Raw genomic sequence first — 23,125 nt, 5'->3', positions numbered from 1 at the left:
AGATGTGACAGCTTAAAAAAAGGGGAGTTTGGAAGACAGGCTGATTTTGGGGGGGAGATAATGAGTTCCATTTCGGACATGCTGGGTTTGCTGTGTCTGCCTACAACAGTGACTGGAAGCTCAAATAGAAGGGGATCCAATAAACCGTAGATAATGATCTCTGCCTCAGCTTATCGACTTAGAAAACCACATATTAACATTATCTATGTTCTATTATATTGCTTATCTTGTTAATTACTTCCCTGTTACATTTTCTTCTGGTTTGGGATGCACTTGGGAGTGTTGCTGGGATATTTGGTGCCTCAGGCTTACAGGACCGACACCAAGTTCACAAGGTCCAATTGAATTGATGAAGTGGGGCTGGAGATCAGGAGAGAGTAGGGCTGGCCATGGAAGGTGGCTTCTTATATAGAATTGAAAATTAAACTTGCGAGAGCTGATGAGTCAGTCATTCGATAGACCATTTATTAACTGCCAACTACATGCCAGGCACTGGGTCAAGCACTGGACCCACAGAAAAAGGCTAGGACGGTCCCCTCGGAGGAGCCCCCTCTGATGGGGTCCCAGCAAAGGGAAAGGAAGGCTTTCTGTGTCCAGCCCCATGCCTGGGGCCCTTTCTGTGTACAGCGGAGGACAATCCTTTCCCCGAATCTCGCCTGCCCCCAGCACTAGCCGGAACCAGGAGGGAGCGGGATATCCTGGGAGCTCCCGGGCTCCTCCCTGCAGGTGTTTCCGCCGCCCCAGCGGCGGCCTCTCCCTTAGAGGCTTATTATTTACCTCTGGAGTAACCAGCCCTCTAGGCCCCACTCCGATGTTTTTGTGAGTTCGGACCCCCGCCCCCCACCTCCCGGGGGCACTGAGGGGGCGGATCCCGATGGAAGGCCAGCCCCTTCCCCTCCCTAGTTATCTGGGCTCTCTCCTCCCCCCCCAACTCCCAAGGGAAAAACATAGCGATCCACACACAGACAGGTATACAGACAGACGGACGTAAGGACAGACACAGCCACCCACATTCCTTGTCCTCCAGAGGGCTACTAAGGGACAGGCAAGAGGCCGAGGAAGGCCCCGGGCTGACAGCCCGTTTGGCTAAGCTCGCTGTGTGACCTTGGGCAGATGGTTGCCCCTCTCCACTGCTCCGGACTTTAGAAGGGGCAGGCCGGTTGCCCCGGGCCCGGCTGGGCAGTTTTTGCCCTGTCTCCGCCCACTCCTAGAGGGGAAGTGGGCCAGGGGACATTCCCGGAACAGAGGCGGGGAGGGTGGGGGGTGCACAGCGCAGATGGAGCTGGGGTAGAACGGAAGCGAGGGGAGGCCGAAGCTCCAGCCTGGGTGGGCTGGGCGTGGGGGAAGGCAGGATGCAGTAGAGGAACTGACCGAGGTCAGTCACGGGAGTCCCAGGCCAGCGTGAGCGGGGCGGGCTGGGCCGGATCGGGGAGCCCGGGAGGGACCCCCGGGGCTGGAGGCGGACGTTGGAGTGCCCCCAGGGGAGCAGGAGGGACAAGTCTGGGGCCTTCAGGAACTGGGGGGCCCACGGCCTAGAAAGTTTGGTCCTCTCGGGGGCGTGGCCGGGCCTCTGGGATTCTCCGGGGGAAGTGGAGAAGGAAGGCACGGGTCTAGGAACATCGCGTTCACTTAGGAGATAGGGCTGGGGGAGTGGGTAGGACCGAGGCACCCGGAGGCCTCCTACGAGGGGTCGCGGGCTTCACTGTTAGTCCTTCAGTAGCTTCGGAGTGAAAGTGCCATCACTTGGGGGGAGTGTGGGATGGTGGCAGAGGACGCTCCCTTTTCCGATAAGCTGCACTTCTTGGGGTCAGGTAGCCCAGTACCTGGGTGCCCCCTGTAGTGTCCGTGACTCAGTTTCTCTCTTCAGGTCTCAGCATGGGTAGGCCCTCTCCTAACCCCCAGGGTCTCCCCTTCCTACTGTTGCTGATTCTCCCAGATCTGAGAGTGCTGAGTGCAGGTGAGGGAGAAAGGGAGGGAGCCTGGAGCTTTGGGTTGGGAGATCTGGGTGGCAGGGCTGGGAATCATGGAAGGCCCCACACTCACAGTGTCCCTCTCCCCTTTCCTGTTTCTCCTGGCTGTCCCTGCTTGTTTTCTCTCCCTGTGTTTCTCCCCCATGCTGGTCTGCCTGGCTTTCTCTGTCTGTCTGCATGGGGTCCTGTGGCCTGGGCTTGGACCTGCAGAGGCACCATCCTTGTTCTACCAGCTCACAGCAGTGTCAGTTGCCCCTAAGGGGACCCCGAGGTTCTGGGCCTCAGGGTGGCTGGGTCCCCAGCTCTTCCTGACCTACAGCTCTGGTGGCAATGCTGAACCCTGGGGGGCCTGGCGCTGGGAGCCTCAGGAACCCTGGTTTTGGGAGAAGGAGACATGGTACCTGAAGACCCAAGAGCGGTTGCTGCAGGAAGCTTTGAAGCTCTCTAAGAAGGAGGGTGAGGTTGGATGGATGCTGGGCTGGTGGGGGCTCCTGGAAAGGGGGGGCTCCCTCCCTCACATCCTCATCTGGGGCCTCCCCCAGGAGCCCACACTTTTCAGGGCCTGGTGGGCTGCCAATTGAACCCTGACAACTCATCTCAACATACTGCTCGATATGCCCTGGATGGGTTGGACCTCTTGACCTTTGACCCTGTGTCCAGAGAGTGGTTTGGAGACACTGCGGAGGCCTTGAATGTGAAGAAAGGCTGGGCCAATGAGAGCCAGCGGGCTGAGAAGGATGCAGAATTCCTGCTCACCACCTGCCCCCAGAAGCTCAAAAGTCACCTGCAGAAGGGTCAGGGCAACTTCCACTGGAAAGGTATGTGAACAAGTGGCATCAGGGCTAGGACAAGAAGTCACCCCAAGTCAGTGGACTCCAAGACGCCTCCTACCCAGGCCAGAGAAGAAGAAAGGAGGTGGACAGAGAAAGAGGGCAGCGGGATCCTGATGCCCAGTACCAGAAAGGGATCAGGGATGGAGTCTAAACCTCCCCTTGTGTAGATAAAGAAGAGGTGGACCAGGGAGGGTAAGGCTCGCTTGGGGGAGGTCCCAGAGTCTAGGGGCTGCATCACAGCTGGAAGAGACCTTTGTTGTTTGGTCATTTCAGTCGTGTCTGATTCTTTGTGACACCATTTGGGGTTTTCTTTGCCAAAGATACCGGAAGCTCATTTCACAGATGAGGAAACTGAGGCCAATAGGGTTAAGTGACTTTCCCCCGATCACAGAGCTAGTAAGTGTCTGAGGCCAGATTTGAACCCAGGAAGATGAATGTCTTCCTGACTCCAGGCCTGGGCATGGGCACGTTAGGCACTATGGCGCCACCTAGCTGCCTTGTAGAGACCTGAATTCCAACCCCTTCACTGAAGCAGGAGCTGAGACCCAGAGAGGGGAAGGCACTTGCCCTGTGTTACCCAGGTGACTGACTTGGGGGCTGGTCTTCTGGAGTACCATTGATCTGGGCTCATTTTCCCTTAGAGGCCCCAGAGGTGCGAGCTGGAGGCCATGTCGAGCCAGGGTCGGCCTGGTCCACACTCACTTGCCAGGCCTTCTCCTTTTTCCCACCGGAACTGGAGCTGACTTTCCTTCGGGAGGGGCAGCCACAGCTTGTGAAGGGAGTGGAGCCATGGCCCAACAGGGACGGTGCTTTCTATTCCCGGGGCACTCTGCTGGTCCCCTTTGGGGATGAAGCCTTCTATAGCTGCCTGGTCCAACACCCTGCACTGGCCAGCTCCATCACTGTGAACTTTGGTAAGAGCAGGGGTCTTCTAGGGCCACAGGATCCCTGGTCTCAATCCATCAATCGGCATTTCTTAAGCACTTTGTATGCCCACTGACCCAAGCCTTTCCCCACCCTCCCCCCACCTGCAGAGGCATCTGGTGGACTACCCCTGCCGATCAGAGTCAGCCTGGTGGCGGGCTCCTTGCTCTTCTTCGCGTGTCTGGTTGGTGTGGTGGCTTGGGTGGTCATCTCTAGGAAGAGAGGAGCACGCCCAGGTAAGCTGTGGTCCAGAACTGGGCTGGGGCCGGGAGAGACAGAGAAGGAGCGATGGACATGATCAAGGAGAGACTGACAGTGACAGGGAGAGCCTCAGAGTCTCTCCCCTCATCCCGGTTCCTTCTTTTCTCTCTCTAGCTCCGTGGATTTTCCGGCGGCGTGCAGGAGACGATGTGGGATCCCTGCTCTCAGCCCCAGCCTCTGCCCAGGACTCCAGCCCCTAAGACCTTGGCATCCTGCCTGTTTGCTGCCGACCCCCCCCCCAGTTACTGTACCCCTTCCTCCTTCGATGGGGGTTGTGTCTGGATGCTGTGTGACCCCCAGATGGAGTCCTGTCTTCTCGACCCTGTCTCCCTCCCCCTCCCCACCTCTGGCCCATTCCAGGCAGCCCTCCTGGATTTCACCTTTGACAGTACAGAAATGTTGATTGATATACTCCTGTCTCCCAAACAAAACAAGTTGGTGTTGGGTCCAGATCTCTGCTGTGTCCTTTTCTTCCAATTCTGTTTGGGGGTGGCAGGGTGGGGATTCACCGTATTGGGGGGACAGTCCGTCTCCTTTAGGGAGGTCCTTCCCGGAGTCTAACCTGCGTCTCGTTTGCTGCGGGATTGCCCGGCGCCGGGGGCGGGGCTCCCCACAGAGTTCTATCTGTCTCGCCCACCGGCTTAGAGTCTGAAGCCCCTGCTGCGCCCCGGGTCCCCGGGCTGCTGGGAGCTGTAGTTTCCTAAAGATTCCGCAGGCATCGTGAACTGACAGGCAGCGGGGATGGGGGCCCCCCGAGTCCCCCAAAGCGGACCCCGCCCCTTAGCTCCCACCCTGAGGACGTGGCGCGGTGAACCCAATGAGCTCTAGAGAAGGGGAAGGCCCCGTCCCCGCCTGGGCCCTGCGCGACGGGATTGGCCAGGGGGCGGGGACACGAGGAGCCTGAGGTCCGGGCGGGGTGATGAAAGGAGGGAGCAGGGAGCGGGGCTGCCTCTGAGCCAGCGCCGAGGGACTGGACTGAAAAGGACGGGACGGGACGGGGTGGTGAGGACCAACTGGAGCGCGGGCCCCTGCAACCCCACCCTAGCCCAGTCAGCCCTCCAGGCAGCCCTTCTCTGCACCCCCAGTCCTCTGGCCCCTATCTGTGCCCCCAACTCGTCCCCCATCCTTTCTCTGGCCCCCAACCTTCCCTCCAGCCCTTCTCTGTGCCCCAACCCGCCCTCCATCTTCTCTGTGGCCCCCAGCCCTTCCCCCAGTCCTTCTCTGGCCCCCAGCCCACACTCTGTCCTCTTTCTGGCCCCCAACACACCCTCCTGTTCCTTCCTTTGTAATCCCTACAACTTTGTGCCCCTATCCTGCAGCTCCTCTTTGTTCCCCATCCCTCAGCACTTCTGTGCCCCTTGCCCCAGCCCCTCTAATGGGCCCTCAGTCCCCTCAATCTGCCCCAGTCCTCTTAATGTGTGCCTCCTGTGCCATCCCCCATCCCTTCTTGTGCCTCTACCTACTATCCATGCCTTCTCTGTGCCCCACCTCATCCTCTCATTTTTGTGACCCCTTCAACTCATGCTCCAGCTCCTCTCTATGCCTCTTCCCTGATCCCCTCTCTGTGCCACCCTCATTGCCCAGACTCTGTCTATGCCCTCAGACCTGTGCCCCTGCTGCATCTTCTAGCCCCTCTGTGGGTTCCTGACTTGTTTCCTAGCCTCCCACCCCTGAGCTCTGTCCCCCAGGCCCTCTGTGCCCCATAGTCTACCCTCCCGCTCTCCTCTGTCCCCACTCCCCCTCCCTCCGCTCTGTGGATCCCCGAACTCCACTCGGTATCCCAGCTCCTTCCTGGGTGCCTTTGCCCTCTCCCATGGTCCTCCCAGCCTTTCAGCCCCTCTCTCTTGCACCCTGGCCCAATCCTCCTTTCCCTCTGTCCACCCCAGGCCCATTCTGTACAATCCCCTTCTAGCTTTCCCTCTCACTGTCCCCCTAGCTCTTCCAGCCCCCCAATTTCCAGCTCTCCCTCCTGCCCATCATTCGCCCTTCTCAGTCTTTCCTTGTCCGTCCTCCCACCAATACCGATCTCTTATCACCTGTCCCTAAGCCCTTACCAATCTCCTTATCTCCGAGCCTAAAGCTTGCCTTCCTCCCTTTCTCTCCTCCTCAACCCCCCCATCTTTAGCCCATCTCTAGCCAACAACCCGCTTCTATTTTGTATCTAGCTATACCTGTTTGCTTTTCTGCCCTTCTGTCAGCACCCCCTTCCTGCGTACCTCCCCTGTCACCCCCATGTCGTGCCCCCACCCACTATCCATCTCTACTTTGTCCTCTCAGTTTTGTGACCCCTGAACTCATCCTCAGTCCGAGCCTTTGTCTCCCCCCTCCCTCTCTACACCACTCCCCTTGGCCAGCCCTGTGTCTCACCTGACCCTTCCCCACTTCTGTCTCACCTCCTCCTTTGGGCCCTCCCTTGTGGGCCCCATCTGTCTCGTGCTAATTCCCTTCCTATTCACTTTGGCCCATTCGATGTCTCTGGGTCCTGTTCCGCCTCCTCCTTGCCACTCATCACCCTGTCTGTCCTGGGGTTCTGTGCTCAGGCCTTCTTGACCTCTCTCCTTCAGGGATGACGTGGTTGTGGTCACTGCTGCTGCTGGGGCTAGGCCTGGGCAAAGGGATATGGGGCAAGCCCCCGCCAGATGCTGGGGTCCCTCTCTCAAGCCGGGTGCACCAGCAGGCCCCACTGAGTGAAGCCAAACACGACGATGCCCACGGAGACTTCCAGTTTGACCATGAGGCCTTCCTGGGCCGGGAGGCAGCTCGGGAGTTTGACCAGCTCAGCCCAGAAGAGAGCAAAGCCCGGCTGGGGTATGAGGCGCGCGCGTGCATGTGTTTGTGTGCACATATGTACACACGTCTGTGTGTGCACACGTGCCCACGCATGTGTGCATGTGTGGCGGGGGGGGGGGGGGGGGGGGGGCTGCCAGTCAGCAGGTCTGTGTTTTTCCTCCTGGATGGGATGGATGTGGTGGGGGTGGGGAAGTTAGCATCTCCTGCCATATAAGGAACAGTAAGTAGCAGAAGGATGGGCTGTTTACCCTAGAGAGGAGAAGGCTGGAGAATGGGGGGTGTGGGGGTGGGGAGGGTAGCTGGGAGATCTGTTCTCAAGAATTTGGAAGGGTTGTCATGGCGAAAGGATTGGCCTCGATCTGCTTGGCCTTGGAAGGGAGCAATGGGGGGCCGGGTTAGGGAGGGAAGGAGGGCCTGGGAGGAAGATTTAGGTTCAATGTCTGGAAAACTTACAAATGAGGGCTGTCTGAAAGTAGAGAAGCCTATCTGGGCAGACTGGGGGTGCTATCCCTTCCCTCACCCCCTCCCTGCTGGATGACCACTTGGCTGGGAGGTGGGGCTTAGTGAAGTGGCCACACCAAGGTCAGTCATTCAATCAACAAGTGCTTCGGAGCCAGCCTCCATGAATACCATCCAAAAAGGAGAGTCCTTGTCCTCAAGGAGCTTCCATTCTACTAGGGAGGTTGTTCTTCCAGGTGCTTGAGGCTGCTGCTCCTCTTACTGGTCCCCCTTCTCACCCGCTGCAGGCGGATTGTAGACCGAATGGACCGAGATGGGGATGCTGATGGCTGGGTGTCGCTAGATGAACTCCGGGCCTGGATTGCTCACACTCAGCAGCGCCACATCCGAGACTCGGTTACAGCTGCGTGGGACACCTATGATACTGACCGGGATGGCCGTGTGGGCTGGGGGGAGTTGCGCAACATCACCTATGGTCACTACCAGCCTGGTAAGGCATGGAGCCCCTGACCCCTTCATCCCTCTGACATGGATCTCTGACCCTGTACCAGCCAGTGGCCCCACTGAGTGACCCAGGCTTCTCCTGCTTCTTGGCCTTACCTCACTCAGGCGCTGCCTGGTCCTCTCCTCTAAACCGGGGGCATAGGCTTATTCCCCACCGCACCCCACCCCCTCCTTCCTGGTCCTGTGCTCTTTCTGCTCCAGGCCTCCTTCCTCCTTCCCCTCCTCTTCAGGAAGGTGCCTTCAGCAGGCAGGGCTGGGAAGCAATCTTCCCTGAGTGTTGTGTGACCAAGGTCAGTCACTGCCTTCCTTCTGGCCTGGGATTACATTTGAGGCTCCTGGAATGGGGCTATGCCCAAGTCTCTTGATGAGATGACAAGGCATACTTCACGTAACACAGCCACGCTGAGACAGACAGACGTGGCTGGCCAGGGTGCACGCAGGGCTTGACCCTACTTCTGGCCACTATTTTATGCACTTCCCTTGGCCACAAGGAGGGGAGTCCTCTGGTTTCTCCATAAAATGGGGTGAGGTGATCAGATTCACCTGAGTTCTCCTCCCTATCTGGCACCTATAGACATGGTACCAACCCAGATTGTTTTTATTTGCCCAAACTAGCTTCTGCCTTAAGAGCGTCCTCCTCCTTCTGGGCTCCAGGGCTGGGGATTCTGACTATTGCTTCCTGGTGTCCTTTCTCTCCTGACTGGGTTCTCTTCTGTTCCTCCACTTCCCTCCATGCATGCTCCCAGTCTCCCAAGTCTCCTCTGATGGGTCTCCCCTTCGAGGCACAGTCTATGGCTTGACCTTTGGAGCCTGCCAGTTGAGGCTTCCTCCACCTCCTGGCCCTGCCTTCGCTTGTCAGCAACCCGAGGGAGGGGAGCCTGGGAGCCCCCTCTCAGTTCCCTCCCCTGTCCTCCCTTATCCCAGGAGAGGAGTTCTCTGATGTGGAGGATGCGGAGACCTATAAGAAGCTCCTGGCTCGAGATGAGAGGCGATTCCGGGCAGCTGACCAAGACGGGGATTTGCAGGCCACCAGGGAGGAGTTCACAGCCTTCCTGCACCCGGAGGAGTTCCCCCACATGCGAGACACTGTCATTGCTGTGAGGATGCAGGCGCCTTCTCCTCCCGCCCCCCCCACCTCATTCTCCCTCTTGGTTCCAGATGCTGCCTGGGAGGGATGCTGGGCTAATCAGGTCGATTCTGAGGGCCTGAGTCCTCACCTTTAAGAGGGTTGCACTCTGCTAGAAAGCCTTTCCCTCAAGGGCTTTCCAATTCCAAATCTATGACCCTATGACCCACAGCCCCCTAAGCCTGGCTCCTTCTCTTCCCCCAGGAGACCCTGGAGGATTTGGACAAGAATGGAGATGGTTATGTGCAAGTGGAGGAGTATATAGGTGAGGCGGGCTGCCATCATGGGGAGTGAGTGGCGGGAAGTGATGCACTGCCCTGTCCCAAAGGCACGTTGACATCTTTCATCTGTCTCCCCATGTGCCCAGCGGACTTGTACTCCCCAGAGGCAGAGGGAGGTGAGGAACCCGCTTGGGTGCAGACGGAGCGGCAGCAATTCCGAGATTTCCGGGACTTGAACGGGGATGGGCACCTGGATGGTCGTGAGATTGGGCACTGGGTGCTGCCCCCAGCCCAGGACCAGCCGCTGGTGGAGGCCAATCACCTGCTGCAGGAGAGTGATACTGACAAGGTAGGGAGCCACTGGGGGAGACTGGTGATGGTGGGGGAGGCGCCAAGGCCTCCAAGAATTGGGGCCTGACACCTGACCAAACCTTCCTACAGGATGGGCGGCTGAGCAAACAAGAGATCCTGGGAAACTGGAACATGTTTGTGGGAAGCCAGGCCACCAACTACGGTGAGGACCTGACCAGGCATCACGATGAGCTCTGAGCACCCTGCTCTGCCCCACAATATAGCTGCCACAGCCCCGGGTCCGAGCCTGCCTGCCCAGGGGCTTCCCTGGCCCCCAGGCTCCAGCCCAGGGTGCCCAGATCCAATGGACTCCAACCAGAGCTCCCTTCTGAAATGTTATTTTCAGTTCCACACTCTTGCCCTCCCTCTCCCACTCACTGAGACGGCAGAAATACCCATTATACACATATAGTCAACAAAACCTCATTTATTAAACAGTGACTGTGTGCCAAGCACTAGGCTAGGCACTAAACATGCAAAGGGATATGGGCCAGGTCCAGGGTGAGCCACAACTCTGCTTGAACCTGTCCCGTTCCTAGCCACCCAAGCTAAGGAGCCCCAGGATTCCTGGTAGAGAACTTGGGGGCCCATCTTCATAGCCCTAGGGCCTGGGAGTCCTAACTGGAGGCTCTGAGCATCTTCTGTGGATCCCCTGGATACATTTCCTCTCTGGACCCTTTCTGGGCATATGTGGGGGCCCAAATTCCCCAAGCTTTTCCTGGTCACAAGCAGGCCTGGCCTGCAGCATTCGGATCACCACTGGGGCCCCCAAACACAAGAGTGTAGACAATCTGAGCCCCAACCTAGCAGGAAGGACTGATTTTCCTTAGCCCTTCCCTCCAGGCCTCAAAACCCACATTCTGACCACAGAGGATGGGTGGGAGGGGGAGGGGTTTACAATAAAAGCTGAGGCCTCAAGTTCTTGTAGTTTGACCTATTTTGCAGGGGTGGGGTGGGGGTGGGGCCCAGAGCTGGGCAGGCAGCGGGATGTCTGGGTGCCAGGGAACCAGAGGCCAACACGTTTATCACCCATTTGTTCCATCCAGAACCAGTCCCTCCCCCCTCCCCCCTCCCCTACTGGGCCCCTTCAGGCCTGCATTACAGGGCGAGACTTCTTCGCCTCCAGCTGTACCCCAGAACCGGCAAAGCCAGTGCCGCCCTAGGGAAGAGAACAAGTATGGGGTGATGGCAGTGAAGAGTCGCCAAGAGGACAGAAGGGCAATTGGGAAAAGTTTGGGGAGACAGGGAGAAGGGGAAGAGAGGACAGAGGGCCGCCAGGGTGGGTATCTTACCCTCTGCAGCAGGATGATGTCCTTGTCCGTTAGTGGGAGCCCGCTGATGGGGTCCACCATGTCTTTGCGGATCAGACGCTCCACACACTCCACAGTCACCACAGCCCCCCTGGGAAAGGAAGGAAGGGAGGCTGGTGAGGCAAAGCTCACTGGACCTCTGCCCTCCCCAGCCCTGGTGAGCCCACGACTCACGAAGGCCGCAGGACGGCACAGGGGGTAGAGTTGCTCAGGCTGTCCCGTGTTACCGCGCAGACATAGCGCTCACTCCGAGTGATCAGTCCCACCCTGTCCACGGAGCCATCCACAGGTGTGAAGTGGACAGGCGTGAGGTCCAACAGGCGCAAGGGCTTCCCTGACATCGGGCATGTCACGATGCGCGACTGCTCCCAACATATGCACACACAGAGACAGGAGAGGTGAGCTCAGCAGGGAGGCTACAGGGCTCCCTAGGCACTGGGGTCAGCGTGGGACAGGGGCAGTCTTCTCTCACCGGCTTCTCTAGCTTGGTGGCCTTAGCTTCAGGCGTCAGTGATGGGATCCAGAAACTGGGTAACTCCTTTGCCTTCTCCTTGTCCCCAGCCTCAGGGCCTGAGGTGGGTCCTGGCTGAGGCTCTCCTGGGACAAGAAGAAACCTACCTTAGTGGGGTTCAGAGGAACTCGGCTTTGCTGTACAGGGAGCAGGTGGGTGGCCCCCTGCCCCTTCCTCACCTGAGCTGGCCCCCGGGCGAGGGGTGAAAGGGTTGAGGGGCCGGCTGACGATGGCTGCCTCCTTCTCCAGAAAGCCCCGAAGCTGGTCCTGGGCAGCTGCCCGGCTCAGCTCCCGCCGCTCCTCCTGCTGGGCACCTCGCTGCTTTTCATATGCCTGGGGGGTGGGGAAGGGGGCAGGAATATCAGTCCTGTTGCCCTCTAGGCCCCTCTGCTTTCCCCTTCCTCCACTCCTTCAGGGGGCCCTTTACCTTCATCTGCCGGGCAATCTCGCGCTTCTGATGCAGGATATACTCCAGAATTGCTTCACGCTCATACAGGAAGCCGTCAGGGCTGCAAGGCACAAGGGTGGACGGTGTCACCACAGAAATAGGAGATGCTCCTGGAGACCCAGCAGCCACATAAAGACCAGGGCACATGCAGAGATGCTCCAGAGCTTGTGTGTGTGTGTGTGTGTGTGTACCCCCCATACACCCAACACTGACTGAACTTGTTATATGCCATGTGCAGGGAACACCCACCAGATACAACATAAGGAGGGCCTCAGTGAGCCTGCAATCTAACAGAGAGATGAGGGCCCATAGCCTGGGGAGCACAGGAGCAGCATGGGCACGCTGGGGGGTCCAGGGCCAGGAGAGCTTCCTCCTAGAGTCTGGAGCCCCTCCCTGCTCCCCATCAACCTGGACCCAAGCATCCAGCTCCCTCCTTACAAGGCTGAACTCAAAGGCCACCTACTCCAAGAGGTCTTCTGATTTCTTTAGCTGTTTGCCATCCCTGCCCCTGCTGCAAACCCACTCTGCCCGTCTCTGTTGACCCTTCACCATGCTGCATGCCCCACTAGAATGTAAGCACCTAAAGGGCAGGTCCAGGCCAAGGAGGAAGTACATTCTAGGCATGGAGAATGGCCTGGGCAAAAGAGGAGTGGAAGAAGTAGTTGGAGCTGAATGTGTTTGTCTTAAGTGCCCACTGTGTGGGGTGCTGGGCTTGGTGGCAGGAACGGAATGGGGATGGAGACAAGGACCAAGGACCCAACCCTTCCCCAGCTCACGTGACCACAGGGTCTTGGCAGGGCTGCAGCGAGAGGCAGCAACAGTCAAAGTCCTTGACCGCGTCCCGACTCAGTCGCACATTCTGAGTTCCATAGCCTGAGGCCGCTGGAAGGGGAGAGGGAGAGGTGGGGGCTGTGGGCCCAACACTTGGAGAGAAACCCAGATCCAACACCCCCTGAGTGGCAGAGGCCAAGCCAAGCAAAAGCCAGATAAGGAACTACTCAGGGAGGTCCTGAGAAGGGCCCCCCCACCCCAGGAAGAGGCCCCCAGGCCCCTTTGCCATTACCAGTGTCTTTTTTCTTCTCATGATACGTGTACACAGCACCTGCAGTGCAGTTCTTCCCATGACGGGTCATCCTGGGAGGAAAGAGAAGAGGCTGAGGGCCTGGAAATTGCAGTTGGGGACCAGAGCAGAGGGAAGACAATACCAGATTTTCTGTGTTGGAAGGGATCTCAAAGGCCATTTTGGCTAATCTAGCCCCTTCCTTCCCAAGAATTCTCCCTACAATGGTGCTGACAGGCGCTTGCAAGCCTGTGGGGAGGAGACAGGGCTCCCTGCAGAGGCAGCTGGGTCCACTCCAGCTTAGCTCTGACCACCAGGATATGTGGCTTCATCCCAATCAGAAATCTGCTTCTCCTCCTCCTAGCTCTGCTTGGGGGACCTTTTCTGGCATGACGAAGTCTAGTATCTGAAGGGGTGATATGCCAGGCTCCCCTCTTTTCTTCAATTCAAGAAGTATTAAGTACCTACTATGTGCACTAGGTGCTGTGGATACAAAAGGCACTGAAGATTGAAAGAAGTAAACAGTCTCTGCCTTCGAGGAGCAGTCATTCAACTGAGTGGAGACAATATGAACCCCGAGAAGGAAAAACAAACCAAATAAATAGTGGGCAGGCAGCACTAAAGGCCCATGTCCTGCTGAATCGCTGCACCACAGCTGCTCGGGTCCGCTGGGCACCCGCCCCATCCTGACAGCGGATTCTCTCTTCCTGCATGCCTCCCCCAGTCCCCAGTCTGGTTTCTCTTCTGGCCACTGGCCTGCTTACCACTAAGTTCCTTGGCCCCAACCTCAGAGGCTCCTCCCAGGTCTTCCTCTCTTGGCTGCCAGGACACCAAAGGCTTGGCTTCTCCTCCCACTTCTCTGACCACTGCCAAGACCCTTCCTCAGCCACCTTCTCTCTACATACTCCTGCACAAGCCAACCATCTCTTCTGTGCAGATAATCAATGTACTGCACGCAGTAGGCACTTAATCAATGTCTCTCAATTGAATCTCTTTCTAGCCAGAGTCCCAAGGCCTTCATGCACTTGCTGAACATGCAGGCAGCCCTTGGTCAGTCTGATCCAAACTCACCTTGTTTTTCCCCCAATTCCCCGGACTACAGCTTGTCACTCCCTCACCTCCCACGGCCCATTGTTCACCAGGGCCGAGCCTGACAACTCCCTCTCATCCTGGTTACCTCCCCACTACAGGCACCCACAGTCAGTGGGTCCTTCTTCGGCCCAGTATCTGGCCTCTGCCACCTTTCATGCCTAGCTCTGTCCACATTCCATCTCTGCTAAGGAATCCTTTGGGGTTTCCCAAGGCCTCCAAGAGAAAACTAGGCCCAGCCTCCCTTTGTAGCTGTCTATCTCCTGGCCCCCAAATATGCATCCCTGGTGCTGGCCTTGAGTTTCCAGATCTGTTCCCCAAGTTCACTCCCAGGCTGGAATACCTTCCCCTTCCCTTTCATTCAAGGCTCTGCTCCGATACATCCTCCAATCTAGGCAATCCTCCATGGGCCCAAAATTGGCATCTCCCAGCCTTCCCCCATCCTGCCGTTGCTGCCCTCTTTGGTCAAAGAAGTCAGATCTCACGGGCTTTTCTACATGGTAGCCCTTTACACACTTGAAGGCAGCTCTCATCCATCCCCAGCGCCTTCAGCCAGGTGACTAGGGCCCTGAAATCAGAGCCAGGAAGACCTAGGATGCCAGCTGTGTGACCCTGGAATGCAGAGGCCCTGGGCAGCTCTCGATCTATGCCTTGGCAGCCCTATCAAGGTGTTGGCGAGATCCCAGCAGGTGAATAGGAAACGGAAGGACAAAGAGTTCCCTAGGGCCATTGCCAGCTGGTGGTCAGTCATCTGGGCCAGAATGGGAAGCTGGCTTCCTCCCAAGGCCGCCCACTACAAGGAAAGTGATTCGGCCAAAGTCACAAGCTAGTAAATGGCAAAGGATGGATCTTATAGCAGGGGCCTGAGGCTGCCCAGGGTGCCTTGGGAAACGGAGGCTGAGAGAGCCCTGCCCTTGTGGAGCTTACAGTCTGCTGTGGGGAACAATGTGAGCTACTACACTAAATACAAGGTCACTAGGGGATCAGAAAGGGCTTCACATTGAAGGTGGCCAGGTATGGTGGAAGGGAGGGAGAGTGTATTCTTGGCATGTGGGATTGGCAGTGCAGAGGCTTGGAGATGGGATGCCCCAGCCCCTGCCCTGCCCCCAAGTCTCCTTCAGGCTAAACTGCTAAATCTTCTTTTGCCAGGGCCTCTGCATTCCAGGGTCACACAGCTGGCATCCTAGGTCTTCCTGGCTCTGATTTCAGGGCCCTAGTCACTGCACATGAGGACTGGCTGAAGGCACTGGGGATGGATGAGAGCTGCCTTCAAGTGTGTGAAGGGCTACCATGTAGAAAAGCCCGTGAGATCTGACTTCTTTGACCAAAGAGGGCAGCAACGGCAGAATGGGGGAAGGCTGGGAGATGCCAATTTTGGGCCCATGGCAAGAAATACTTCCTAATGGTTGGAGTGGGCTGGGATTCCTTGGGAGGGGGTTGGCACCCCATGTTTGTGGATCCTCAAGCAGAGGTAGCAGGGATTGTTTTTTAGCTCTACACTGGACCAGATAGCCATTGAAACCCTTTCCAAATCAAACCTCAGAGATTCTGGGAAAACCTAACTCAAACATCGCCTCCTCCAAAAGTCATCCTCTGAGAGCCTCTCTGACAGTAAGAATCAGCCTCTCAGACCTTGCAGAGAACTTGGTTTTACCTTAACCAGACACACCTAAGGCATGGTGCTGGGCGCCACACTTCAAAATATGAGGCCTGAGAGAAGGGATCCTGTCTCATATAAACATTCTGTCTCCACCTATCACTAAGCACAGAGCAAGGATTTAACAATTGTATCTAAAAGAGTGAATGAAGCCTAGGATTGAAGAATACTATGAGGTCACATTATTTACTCTCACTGGTTTTCAGTCCCCTAAGATCTCTTCTTCCTGAATTCAAATCTGGACTTAGACACATACTAGCTGTGTGACCCTGGGCAAGCCACTTAACCCAACTGTTGGCCTCAGTTTCCTCATCTATTAAGTGAGCTGGGGAAAGAAATGACAAACCACTCTAGTATCTGTCAAGAAAACCCCAAATGGGGTCACGTAGAGTCAGATACAATGGAACAACAACAAAAGGGGGTGGCTCAGTGGGCTTTGCTTGAAGACCTCAAGTGACAGGGAGCTCACTACTCCCCAAGGCAGCCCCTTCCACACTAAGATAGCTTAAATCATCGCTTTTTAAAAATTGTTTGCTTATTTTTTTTAAATTAGGTTTCCCTACGTCATCCAGACTGAAATGTGCGAGCCATTCATGGGCTTGATCCTGTTACTGATGGATACAGGAGCATGTGGACTTGGGTTCTCCCCCCCCCCACCCCCCCCTTCGCATGCCCTTCAGCACAGCCGCAGGCTCCTGGGAGCTGGGATCACAGGGGTGTTCCTCAAGTGCCAAGTCCAGGCAGGGATTACCAAGAAGCTTCTCCTGACGCTGAGCCTCAGCTTGCCTCTGCCACCTCAACCCACTGCTCCTGGTTCTGTGCTCTGGGGTCTCTCTTTCTCAGTGACAGGCCAACGGCGCCAGGTCCTCCCACAAGGATTCTCGATGTCGAGGCCTTTCAGCCTTCTGGCTGAGCCCTCGCTCTTGGCCCCTGCTCCAGCTGCCTCCCTCCCCGATCCTGCCAACCTCCCCCTCCTCAAGCTGCCCCTCTCCCTTTCGCCTTCACTCCTTCTCTAGCTGCCCCCCTCCTAGCCTGTACCTCCCCCTCCCTCGAGGGTCCCCCTCACCTCCCCATCCTTCCAAACCCCACCCTCTCCCGCCCCCTCCCGCCCCCTCCCCCCATCCCTCCCGGCCTGGAGACCCGAAGAACCCAACACCACAGCGGGGTCTAGGCGGCCGGAGGGAGGACAGAGCTGGGGGGCCCTCGCCCCCGCCGGAGATCTCCAAGCACGGAGGAGGCCTTGGGAGCTGGGCTCACCTCTGCCCGGGATCTCCAAGCACGAACACAAGGGCTTGAGAACGCAGCTCTCACCGCAGCTCAGCAACAGTCCCTGCGTCAACAACGAACCGGAAGTGCGGCACCACTAAACCCCGCCCCTTCGGCTGGACCGCCCACTTCCACCGCCCCCGGAAGCGCACCGCCCCCGAGCATCCGCCACGTGTCCCCCTTTGCCTCCTTTCCCCCCGGGTCCGCGGCCCGCGCTTCCGAGGTTCCGGGGGGGGGGCGGAGCCGGGGGCGGGTCCGAGGTCCCGCCCCCACCCCCGGGACCTGGGCAGCCTCTGGGCCCGGCTGGCGCGGGGCTCAAGGGCCTGTGGCCCAGGGGCTAGGTGACCCAGGGCAATTCTCAGACCCCTTAGAGAGGTCTCATTTGCCTCCTCCTGCCATGGTGGTGGTGGGTGCCCGTATGTGTGTGTTGAAGGGTTAGGCGTCGGTGGGGAGCCATTCGAGCTGACCAACTCCCCTTGCCCAGGCAAGGAGAAGCGTCCCCCCATCCTGACCCAGCATCCTCAGGGCCATGGTCAGGGTCAAGTCTATCCTTCTACCTGGTTCCTTTAAACAGCTGAGCCTTACCTGGGCCCCTCCCCTCCCAGGTAAGCTCTGCGCTCCGCCCCTTCTCAGCTGGGCTGGCCACCTAGGGCCCTTGGGAGCCGGCTCCTGCTCCCTTGCCTCCTGGCCACACAGCCCCAGATCCCGTGTGGTCTCTCCTCTGGGCAGGTGAGTGAGTGAGTCGCTGGCCAGGAAAGCCTTTCCCTAGGCCTGCCCTTTGTGCCACCCCTCCCTGGCTCAGGAGTCCAGGTCCCCAGGACTCCATCCCTTAGTGGCTCAGGTGTTCAGGCACCTGCTTTACTTCCCTACACCCCCAAAGGATCCAGACCCTGGAACCCCTAGCTCTGTCTTCTGGTGGACACAGTTGTCCAGGCCTTCAATTAACCCCTACCCTGCTTAGAAACTCAGGTGCCCCCTTGCAGCCCTAGGTCAGGCAGGTGTCTGGACTCTGCTTAACCAAGCTTGTCCCTTTCTCTTCATAGTCCTTCTCTGCCCAAGCCTCTCCTTTTAATCTTTGCCCTCGAATATGGGATGTGATATGTGACCCTTGAGCAGCAAGCAAGGTCTGGGGAATTTCGGTTGGGGGTGGAGAGGGTGAGTTGGAAAGGGGGTGGACCCTGTCTGCCTGCCTCCCTGCCAGCAACCTCAGCCCTGGCCCTGAGGCCCCCTAGTGGGGAGAGTGGATTTCCTTCTGATGGTACTCAGGTGTACAGGTTGGGGAGTGAAGAGAATATCCCGATCCCTAGAATGATTTGTTCTGCCTTTGTGGGGGGGACTCTCTAGGTCAGTTGTCTCTACCCCGATATGAGGGGCTCCCCCTTCCTGCTTCTACTATACCTTGGGCTGACTTCCTCTCAAGCCTCCCAGCCTGACCTGAGGAAAGATCATGGTGAGTACCTAAAGAAGGATCAGGGGAAGAGGGTAAGGGTAGTCAGACACAGCTATCTCCCCAGTCTGAGGATCCAGGCATCTGGTCTCTAACCCTAAGGCACAGTGTATCCCCAGAGTAATCCTCAGGTATCTGGGCCACTGCCCTCATTATGGGCAGGCAAGGTTTTCCACCATTCTCCCTGGGGATATGAAGACATCTGTGCCTCTAAATCTATCCCTGCCAACACCCCCTCTCCCACATCTGAGTAGATGGCCCTCTGCCTTTACCTTTCAGGCCACCTGTACCTAGTCTACCAGCATCTCCCCCCTTCCCCCAACTCAGAGACCTGGGCCAGATATTCACCAGTGCCCTTGCCTGACTCTAGATTCTGCTGCTGGCCCAGACCCCACAGCTGTATTCTTAGGAGCCTCCAGAGCCCAGAGTTTCCTGGGGAGTGGGCCTAGCCCCCGGCGCTTCCCCCGGGCTAATCATTGGGATTTGGAGCTTCTGACCCCTGGGAATTTGGAACGAGAATGCTGGGAAGAGCAGTGTTCCTGGGAAGAGGCCCGGGAGGTCTTTGAAGACCGGACCTTGACAGTATGTGAGGGAAATGGGGGGCCAGGCTGGGACTGAAACCTGGGCCTTGAGATGCCCAGGAGTTCTGGACCCAGAGGGCCAGTGGCAGAATCGGTTCAAGATCATTATTGCTAGAGTGCCAGTCATGGTGGGCTGGGTTTAGGGGCCTGGATGGTCTAGGGAAGTGGCCTGAGAGGCCAGAGAACTTGGGGTGCTTAGGGATGACGGATAGGGCTGGGAATGAGGAGAGGAGCGGGGAAAGGGCAGGGATGCCTAGCGATAGGGCAGGGTAATTGACCGATTCCTTGAGAGTTTGGAGGTTAGAACTAGGGTGAGTATTGGGGCGGGGAATGTTTCTGTGGATCAGAGAGCAGTTGGAGGGCTAGGCTTGTACTTATGACCTGTAAGACAGGGTTAGGAATGGGGAAAGTAAGGGGTTGGGACTATGGCAAGGGTAGGGAGGGGTTATTGAGACCAGGGTCAGTATGGGGACAGGGAGGGGTTATTAAGACCAGGGTCAGTATGGGGACAGGGATGCCAGAAAGTAGATAGGCACTGGACTGTTTCAAGAACCTGGCCTCAGAGAGGTCACTGAAGAAAACAGAAAAAAATCTCCCGGGGGTTGGGGGTGGAGTCCACGTAGGTGGGCTCCCCCAACCCTGAAGGCGAAGTCTATAGGAGAGGTAGGGCCAGATCTCAGGGGGCTAGGCCTAATCTCACCCAAAGCTCTGGGTAAGGAGGACCTGGGAGGAGGGTGGGTACCTGTGGGGAGGGGTGGAGCCCAGGAAGGGGCGGTACCAAGGGGGCAGGTCCTGTCAGGACAGTGGGTAGGGCTTAAATTGCCTCTGCTTTTGCCCCAGGATCACTTCTGGGAGACCTACCCCTACAATGGGAAGGGTGGTGCTGGTGAGTACTAGGTTAACCATTGGGGACCCCACCCCATTATAATGAACCACACCCCAGGAGGAGGTCCTGGGAGTCCAGAGCCCACCCCTTCCTTAACCAATTCAACTTGATACTGTAGCATCCAATCCAGATCTGGGCCCTGCCCTCACTCCGTCTGGAAGCCTTAAATGGCCCAGCTGGACCTGGGGATCATGAGGCCATTCCTAACCTGGGCCCAGCCCACCTTTCCATCCTCTGGGGCTGGGCTCCCTTCCAAGCACTTTGCAGGCTGGCCTAACCGGCCTTCTGCCATTCCTCTCCTCACTTTCACTTTGTACGAAACCTAGTTTCTGTCTAGGATTAGCTGACCCGCCTCTCCTCATTCTCCCAGCTGCTTGCTGGTATATCTCCTTTGGAAATACTCAGTCCCTGGGATTTGCTTTGGTCTTCTTTTGTATCCACTTACATTTAGGGTGACACTATATATCCATTTACTTTGTGTATATCATCGGGAGACTACTTATGGATACTTTATATCTATTTTGTTTCCACTTCTACACAGACATATTTTTCCAGGGCAGACACCATTGTTGGTTTTTTGTCTTTGTATCCTCTGGCTCAGAGTACCTAGTCCAACCTCACCCTAATTTAAATGCTTATTGATGTAAAGATAACAATTTGGGGCAGAGTGGGAGATACCACCAGTGTAGACAAGAGTCTGTAGAAAATATATGTAGAGAAATTTCAGTGGAATTGCTGGGAAGGGAAGAAAGGAGAGGGGTCAGAATCAGGAAAGACCTTTAGGAGCTGAAGCTGGAGCAGACTATGGAGGGTGAGCTTTCCAGATACAGGTGAGCTGATACAAAAGAACAGAAATGGGCACTTCCTAGCAATGGTAGTTTGGGGCCTGATGAGGCCGGTAAAAGCTGCAGCCCCAAATCCCTAACAGAACCAATCTTCTCTCCCCATCACTAAGGGGACAATAACCACCGGGCCTATTGAGGTGGGAAGCCATCTTCTTTCAAATTTGTCAAAAATGGGAAGTCATTCTTAAGAGTTTCATTCCCTAGCAGAGGGCCTGGTGAGGCTGGAGGTCTGTGGGGGCTTGCTGCGCCACCTGCTCTCCAGCCCCCCCCCACCCCCCCACCCTGCAGTAGCCCTGTCTTAAGGAAGTATGAGCCCTAGCAATGGGGCTGAGGTGAGAGAGTGAGATCTCAGTGGCTCCAAGACCTGACGGAGTCCCCACTCTTTTCCTCTCCAACAGCTCATGGACGGGTGGATGTAGCAGCATTGGCCGTGGGGCTGGGGGCTGGCCTACTGGTCTTGCTTCTGGCAGCCCTGGGCATATTTTGGTATCTGCATAGGCAGAGACAGTTACGTCGAAGCCCTGGGCCCTCTCCCCAAAGGTGAGGGGCTAGGGGGGCCAGAAGCTGGGGCTATCCAGGGGCTCTCTTCCCGCTTGTTATTATGGAGCAAAGGCAAGCCTTGTGGCTGGAGGTGGGGCTCAGAGGACATGGCCAGTGGGCTCCAGTTCATGGAGGAGGCCTGGGTCCCTGTGGAAGTGTGAACCAGTCTTGATGGGAAGTTTTTTTCTCCTTCAGTCTCCGTCTGTTTGGGTTTCACCCTCCCTGCTTCCCCCCCTTCCATTTGGGTGTCACTTGCCAGGTCTTGCCCAGTAATACTCCTCCCCTCTTTGGGATCTTTATATATCTCTCATCGATTCTCTCCAACTTTTTTTAAAAAACGGCTATATCCCCTTCCTCACCCTATCTCTCTCCCCTCCCCTCCTCTTTTTTTTGGGTCCCCCCTTCAGGGGCTGACAGTTTCTCCACACCCACAGAGCCTTCCTGGTGACGGAGGATGTGCCCTTGACCCCCTTGCCGCCTCCTCCCGGCCTCCCCACTTACGAGCAGGCACTGGCAGCCTCGGGGATGCATGACGCCCCTCCACCACCCTACCAGAGGTACCTGCACGGAGGGGCGGAGTCTGAATGGAATCCCTCCCGGGGGCGGGGCCCGCGGGACGACTACCAGGGATTGGAGGAGAAGCCTTGGGCGCTGAAAGCCCCTCCCCGGCGCGCCTCTGACTCCCCTTTCTCCACCTCCCCTTAGCATTCGGCGGTCCCGCTGAGAAGACGACATCCCCCTCCCCCCAGGCCGACCCGCGCCTTCTGTGCCCCGTGACCTCCCCCCCCCCACTCTCCCCGCAAGGCCAGAACGGGGCTGGAAAGGATTTGTCTGGGAAGTCGACTGCCCTCCCTCTTCTTACTCCCCACCTCTCCCTGCGTGTGCCCCGGCCTGGTTCCACACACGTGGCCCTCTCCCCCTTCGGGACACACGCAGGCTTCCTAGGGCACCAGAGGTATGTGCACACGTGTTCTAGCCCCGCTGCTCCAGTGACCTAGGTGCGTGCACACAGACGTCTGAGTGGGACAAGCCTCTATAATGGCGCTCCCGCCCCATCCACATAGTGGCCGGTGCCAGTCTCCCTAGGGGGTGCCCTAGGTGTGTCGCAACTTCTCTGGGATAGCTGGTGCGCCCCTGCCCCTTCAGAGCCTAGTTCTGGACAGTCCCAATCCTATGGGGGGGAGGGGGAGGGGCCGCCTCCGCTTCCCCCTCCCCCCCTGCCGCCACCACTGGCCTAGGCTGCACCCGCCCTGGGCCCAGTGGGAGCAGGGCTCGGGCAGAGGCCGGCCTCGCTCCGGCACGTCGGGCGGGCGGGCCGCGGCCGCGTCTGCGCGCTAGCTGCGGCAGGGGCGGGCCAGGCTGGGGGCGCCTTTCTCTAGCCCAGCCGGCCTCGGCCCCTCCCTCCCTCCCTCCCTCCGTCCGTCACTCCACCCGCCGCGGGCAGCTCGCTCCCTCTTTCGAGCTCCTGCCTTCGCTCTCCGGATCGGGCTTTTTTTTTTTTTTTTTCCCCGCATTTGCATTTGCACGGGATTGTGGGAGGAAGCGGAGCGCAGCCAGACAGCCCGCCGCCCCCCCTCCCTCCTCTCCCCTCCCCCTCCCTCCCTCCCTCCTCCCTCCTCCCTCCTCCCTCCTCCCTCCTCCTTCCCCGCAGCCAGCCGCCTTGTGCAAAGATGGCTGCACGGTGAGCGAGGAGGAGGAGGAGGCGGCGGCGGCGGTGGCGGCGGCGCGGGACGAGCGGCAGAGAGCGCCCGCAGCGGCCCCGCGCAGCGCAGCGCCCAGTTCCCCGCGGCCGCTCGGCCGGCCCCGACCCGCGGGGCGCCCCCCCCGCAGCGCGCCGAGCCCCGGGGAGCCCCAGGCCCCCGCCTCCCCTCCCCCCGCCTCCCCTCCCCCTCCCCTTCCTCCTCCTCCTCCTCCTCCCGCCTCCCCCTCCCCTCCCGGCCCCGTAGGCGCGGGCCCCGCGGCAGCAGAGACAGAGAGAGGTCCCGGCCCTGGGCCCGGGCCCCCGGCAGCGGCTGCGAGCGCGTTGTGCCCCCTCCCCGTCCCCCT

The 23,125-nt window shown here is 58.1% G+C and overlaps 4 protein-coding genes across 10 annotated transcripts; 3 read left to right on the top strand and 1 right to left on the bottom strand.

The window, feature by feature from the left end:
• The first annotated feature begins 795 nt into the window (after positions 1–795).
• On the top strand, positions 796–4,440 carry FCGRT (Fc fragment of IgG receptor and transporter). Of its 5 annotated transcripts, none has more exons than XM_036743372.1 (7): positions 796–819; positions 1,868–1,957; positions 2,181–2,426; positions 2,513–2,788; positions 3,445–3,717; positions 3,838–3,963; positions 4,103–4,440. In XM_036743372.1, exons 2-7 carry the CDS (start codon positions 1,876–1,878, stop codon positions 4,186–4,188), a joined length of 1,089 nt encoding a protein of 362 aa, XP_036599267.1. In that variant the 5' UTR covers positions 796–819; positions 1,868–1,875; the 3' UTR covers positions 4,189–4,440. The 5 variants fall into 5 exon arrangements, with proteins under 5 accessions (XP_036599267.1, XP_036599265.1, XP_036599264.1 ...); XM_036743370.1 differs by lacking the exon at positions 796–819 and adding an exon at positions 908–969; XM_036743369.1 differs by lacking the exon at positions 796–819 and adding an exon at positions 960–1,045.
• A 174-nt stretch (positions 4,441–4,614) lies between these two features.
• On the top strand, positions 4,615–10,357 carry RCN3 (reticulocalbin 3). Of its 2 annotated transcripts, XM_036743373.1 has the most exons (7): positions 4,615–4,990; positions 6,553–6,796; positions 7,525–7,727; positions 8,666–8,838; positions 9,072–9,132; positions 9,235–9,437; positions 9,530–10,357. In XM_036743373.1, the coding sequence occupies exons 2-7, from the start codon at positions 6,555–6,557 to the stop codon at positions 9,635–9,637; spliced, it is 990 nt and encodes a 329-aa protein (XP_036599268.1). In that variant the 5' UTR covers positions 4,615–4,990; positions 6,553–6,554; the 3' UTR covers positions 9,638–10,357. The 2 variants fall into 2 exon arrangements, with proteins under 2 accessions (XP_036599268.1, XP_036599269.1); XM_036743374.1 differs by lacking the exon at positions 4,615–4,990 and having other exon boundaries at positions 5,007–6,796.
• LOC118836031 (nitric oxide synthase interacting protein) lies at positions 9,849–16,859 on the bottom strand. Of its 2 annotated transcripts, XM_036743375.1 has the most exons (9): positions 16,772–16,859; positions 12,772–12,842; positions 12,485–12,590; positions 11,688–11,769; positions 11,440–11,593; positions 11,222–11,346; positions 10,924–11,111; positions 10,732–10,840; positions 9,849–10,598 (listed from the first exon to the last, which is right to left on the bottom strand). In XM_036743375.1, exons 2-9 carry the CDS (start codon positions 12,839–12,841, stop codon positions 10,527–10,529), a joined length of 906 nt encoding a protein of 301 aa, XP_036599270.1. In that variant the 5' UTR covers position 12,842; positions 16,772–16,859; the 3' UTR covers positions 9,849–10,526. The 2 variants fall into 2 exon arrangements, with proteins under 2 accessions (XP_036599270.1, XP_036599271.1); XM_036743376.1 differs by having other exon boundaries at positions 11,688–12,590; positions 16,772–16,844.
• A 1,171-nt stretch (positions 16,860–18,030) lies between these two features.
• On the top strand, positions 18,031–22,494 carry PRRG2 (proline rich and Gla domain 2). Its single transcript, XM_036743377.1, has 6 exons — positions 18,031–18,230; positions 18,598–18,809; positions 19,649–19,694; positions 20,938–21,079; positions 21,514–21,636; positions 21,785–22,494. Exons 1-6 carry the CDS (start codon positions 18,146–18,148, stop codon positions 21,801–21,803), a joined length of 627 nt encoding a protein of 208 aa, XP_036599272.1. The 5' UTR covers positions 18,031–18,145; the 3' UTR covers positions 21,804–22,494.
• The last annotated feature ends 631 nt before the right edge of the window (positions 22,495–23,125 follow it).

This window comes from Trichosurus vulpecula, chromosome 2 (genome assembly GCF_011100635.1).
Source record: "Trichosurus vulpecula isolate mTriVul1 chromosome 2, mTriVul1.pri, whole genome shotgun sequence".
Taxonomy (NCBI): domain Eukaryota; kingdom Metazoa; phylum Chordata; class Mammalia; order Diprotodontia; family Phalangeridae; genus Trichosurus; species Trichosurus vulpecula.
This window is presented reverse-complemented; position numbering and strand designations above follow the sequence as displayed.

Excerpts from the sequence above, each read along its gene's own strand:
- LOC118836031 (XM_036743376.1), bottom strand. The coding sequence starts at position 11,969 with ATGTTGTATCTGGTGGGTGTTCCCTGCACATGGCATATAACAAGTTCA. Across the intron at positions 11,594-11,687 it reads AGATTGCCCGGCAGATGAAG|GCATATGAAAAGCAGCGAGG; the intron begins GTAAAGGGCCCC and ends CCCACCCCCCAG. Across the intron at positions 11,347-11,439 it reads TCGCCCGGGGGCCAGCTCAG|GAGAGCCTCAGCCAGGACCC; the intron begins GTGAGGAAGGGG and ends TTCTTGTCCCAG.
- RCN3 (XM_036743373.1), top strand. The coding sequence starts at position 6,555 with ATGACGTGGTTGTGGTCACTGCTGCTGCTGGGGCTAGGCCTGGGCAAA. Across the intron at positions 6,797-7,524 it reads GAGAGCAAAGCCCGGCTGGG|GCGGATTGTAGACCGAATGG; the intron begins GTATGAGGCGCG and ends CACCCGCTGCAG. Across the intron at positions 9,438-9,529 it reads AGGAGAGTGATACTGACAAG|GATGGGCGGCTGAGCAAACA; the intron begins GTAGGGAGCCAC and ends ACCTTCCTACAG.
- PRRG2 (XM_036743377.1), top strand. The coding sequence starts at position 18,146 with ATGAGGGGCTCCCCCTTCCTGCTTCTACTATACCTTGGGCTGACTTCC. Across the intron at positions 18,810-19,648 it reads TTGAAGACCGGACCTTGACA|GATCACTTCTGGGAGACCTA; the intron begins GTATGTGAGGGA and ends CTTTTGCCCCAG. Across the intron at positions 21,080-21,513 it reads CCTGGGCCCTCTCCCCAAAG|AGCCTTCCTGGTGACGGAGG; the intron begins GTGAGGGGCTAG and ends CCACACCCACAG.
- FCGRT (XM_036743372.1), top strand. The coding sequence starts at position 1,876 with ATGGGTAGGCCCTCTCCTAACCCCCAGGGTCTCCCCTTCCTACTGTTG. Across the intron at positions 1,958-2,180 it reads TCTGAGAGTGCTGAGTGCAG|AGGCACCATCCTTGTTCTAC; the intron begins GTGAGGGAGAAA and ends TTGGACCTGCAG. Across the intron at positions 3,964-4,102 it reads GAAGAGAGGAGCACGCCCAG|CTCCGTGGATTTTCCGGCGG; the intron begins GTAAGCTGTGGT and ends TTCTCTCTCTAG.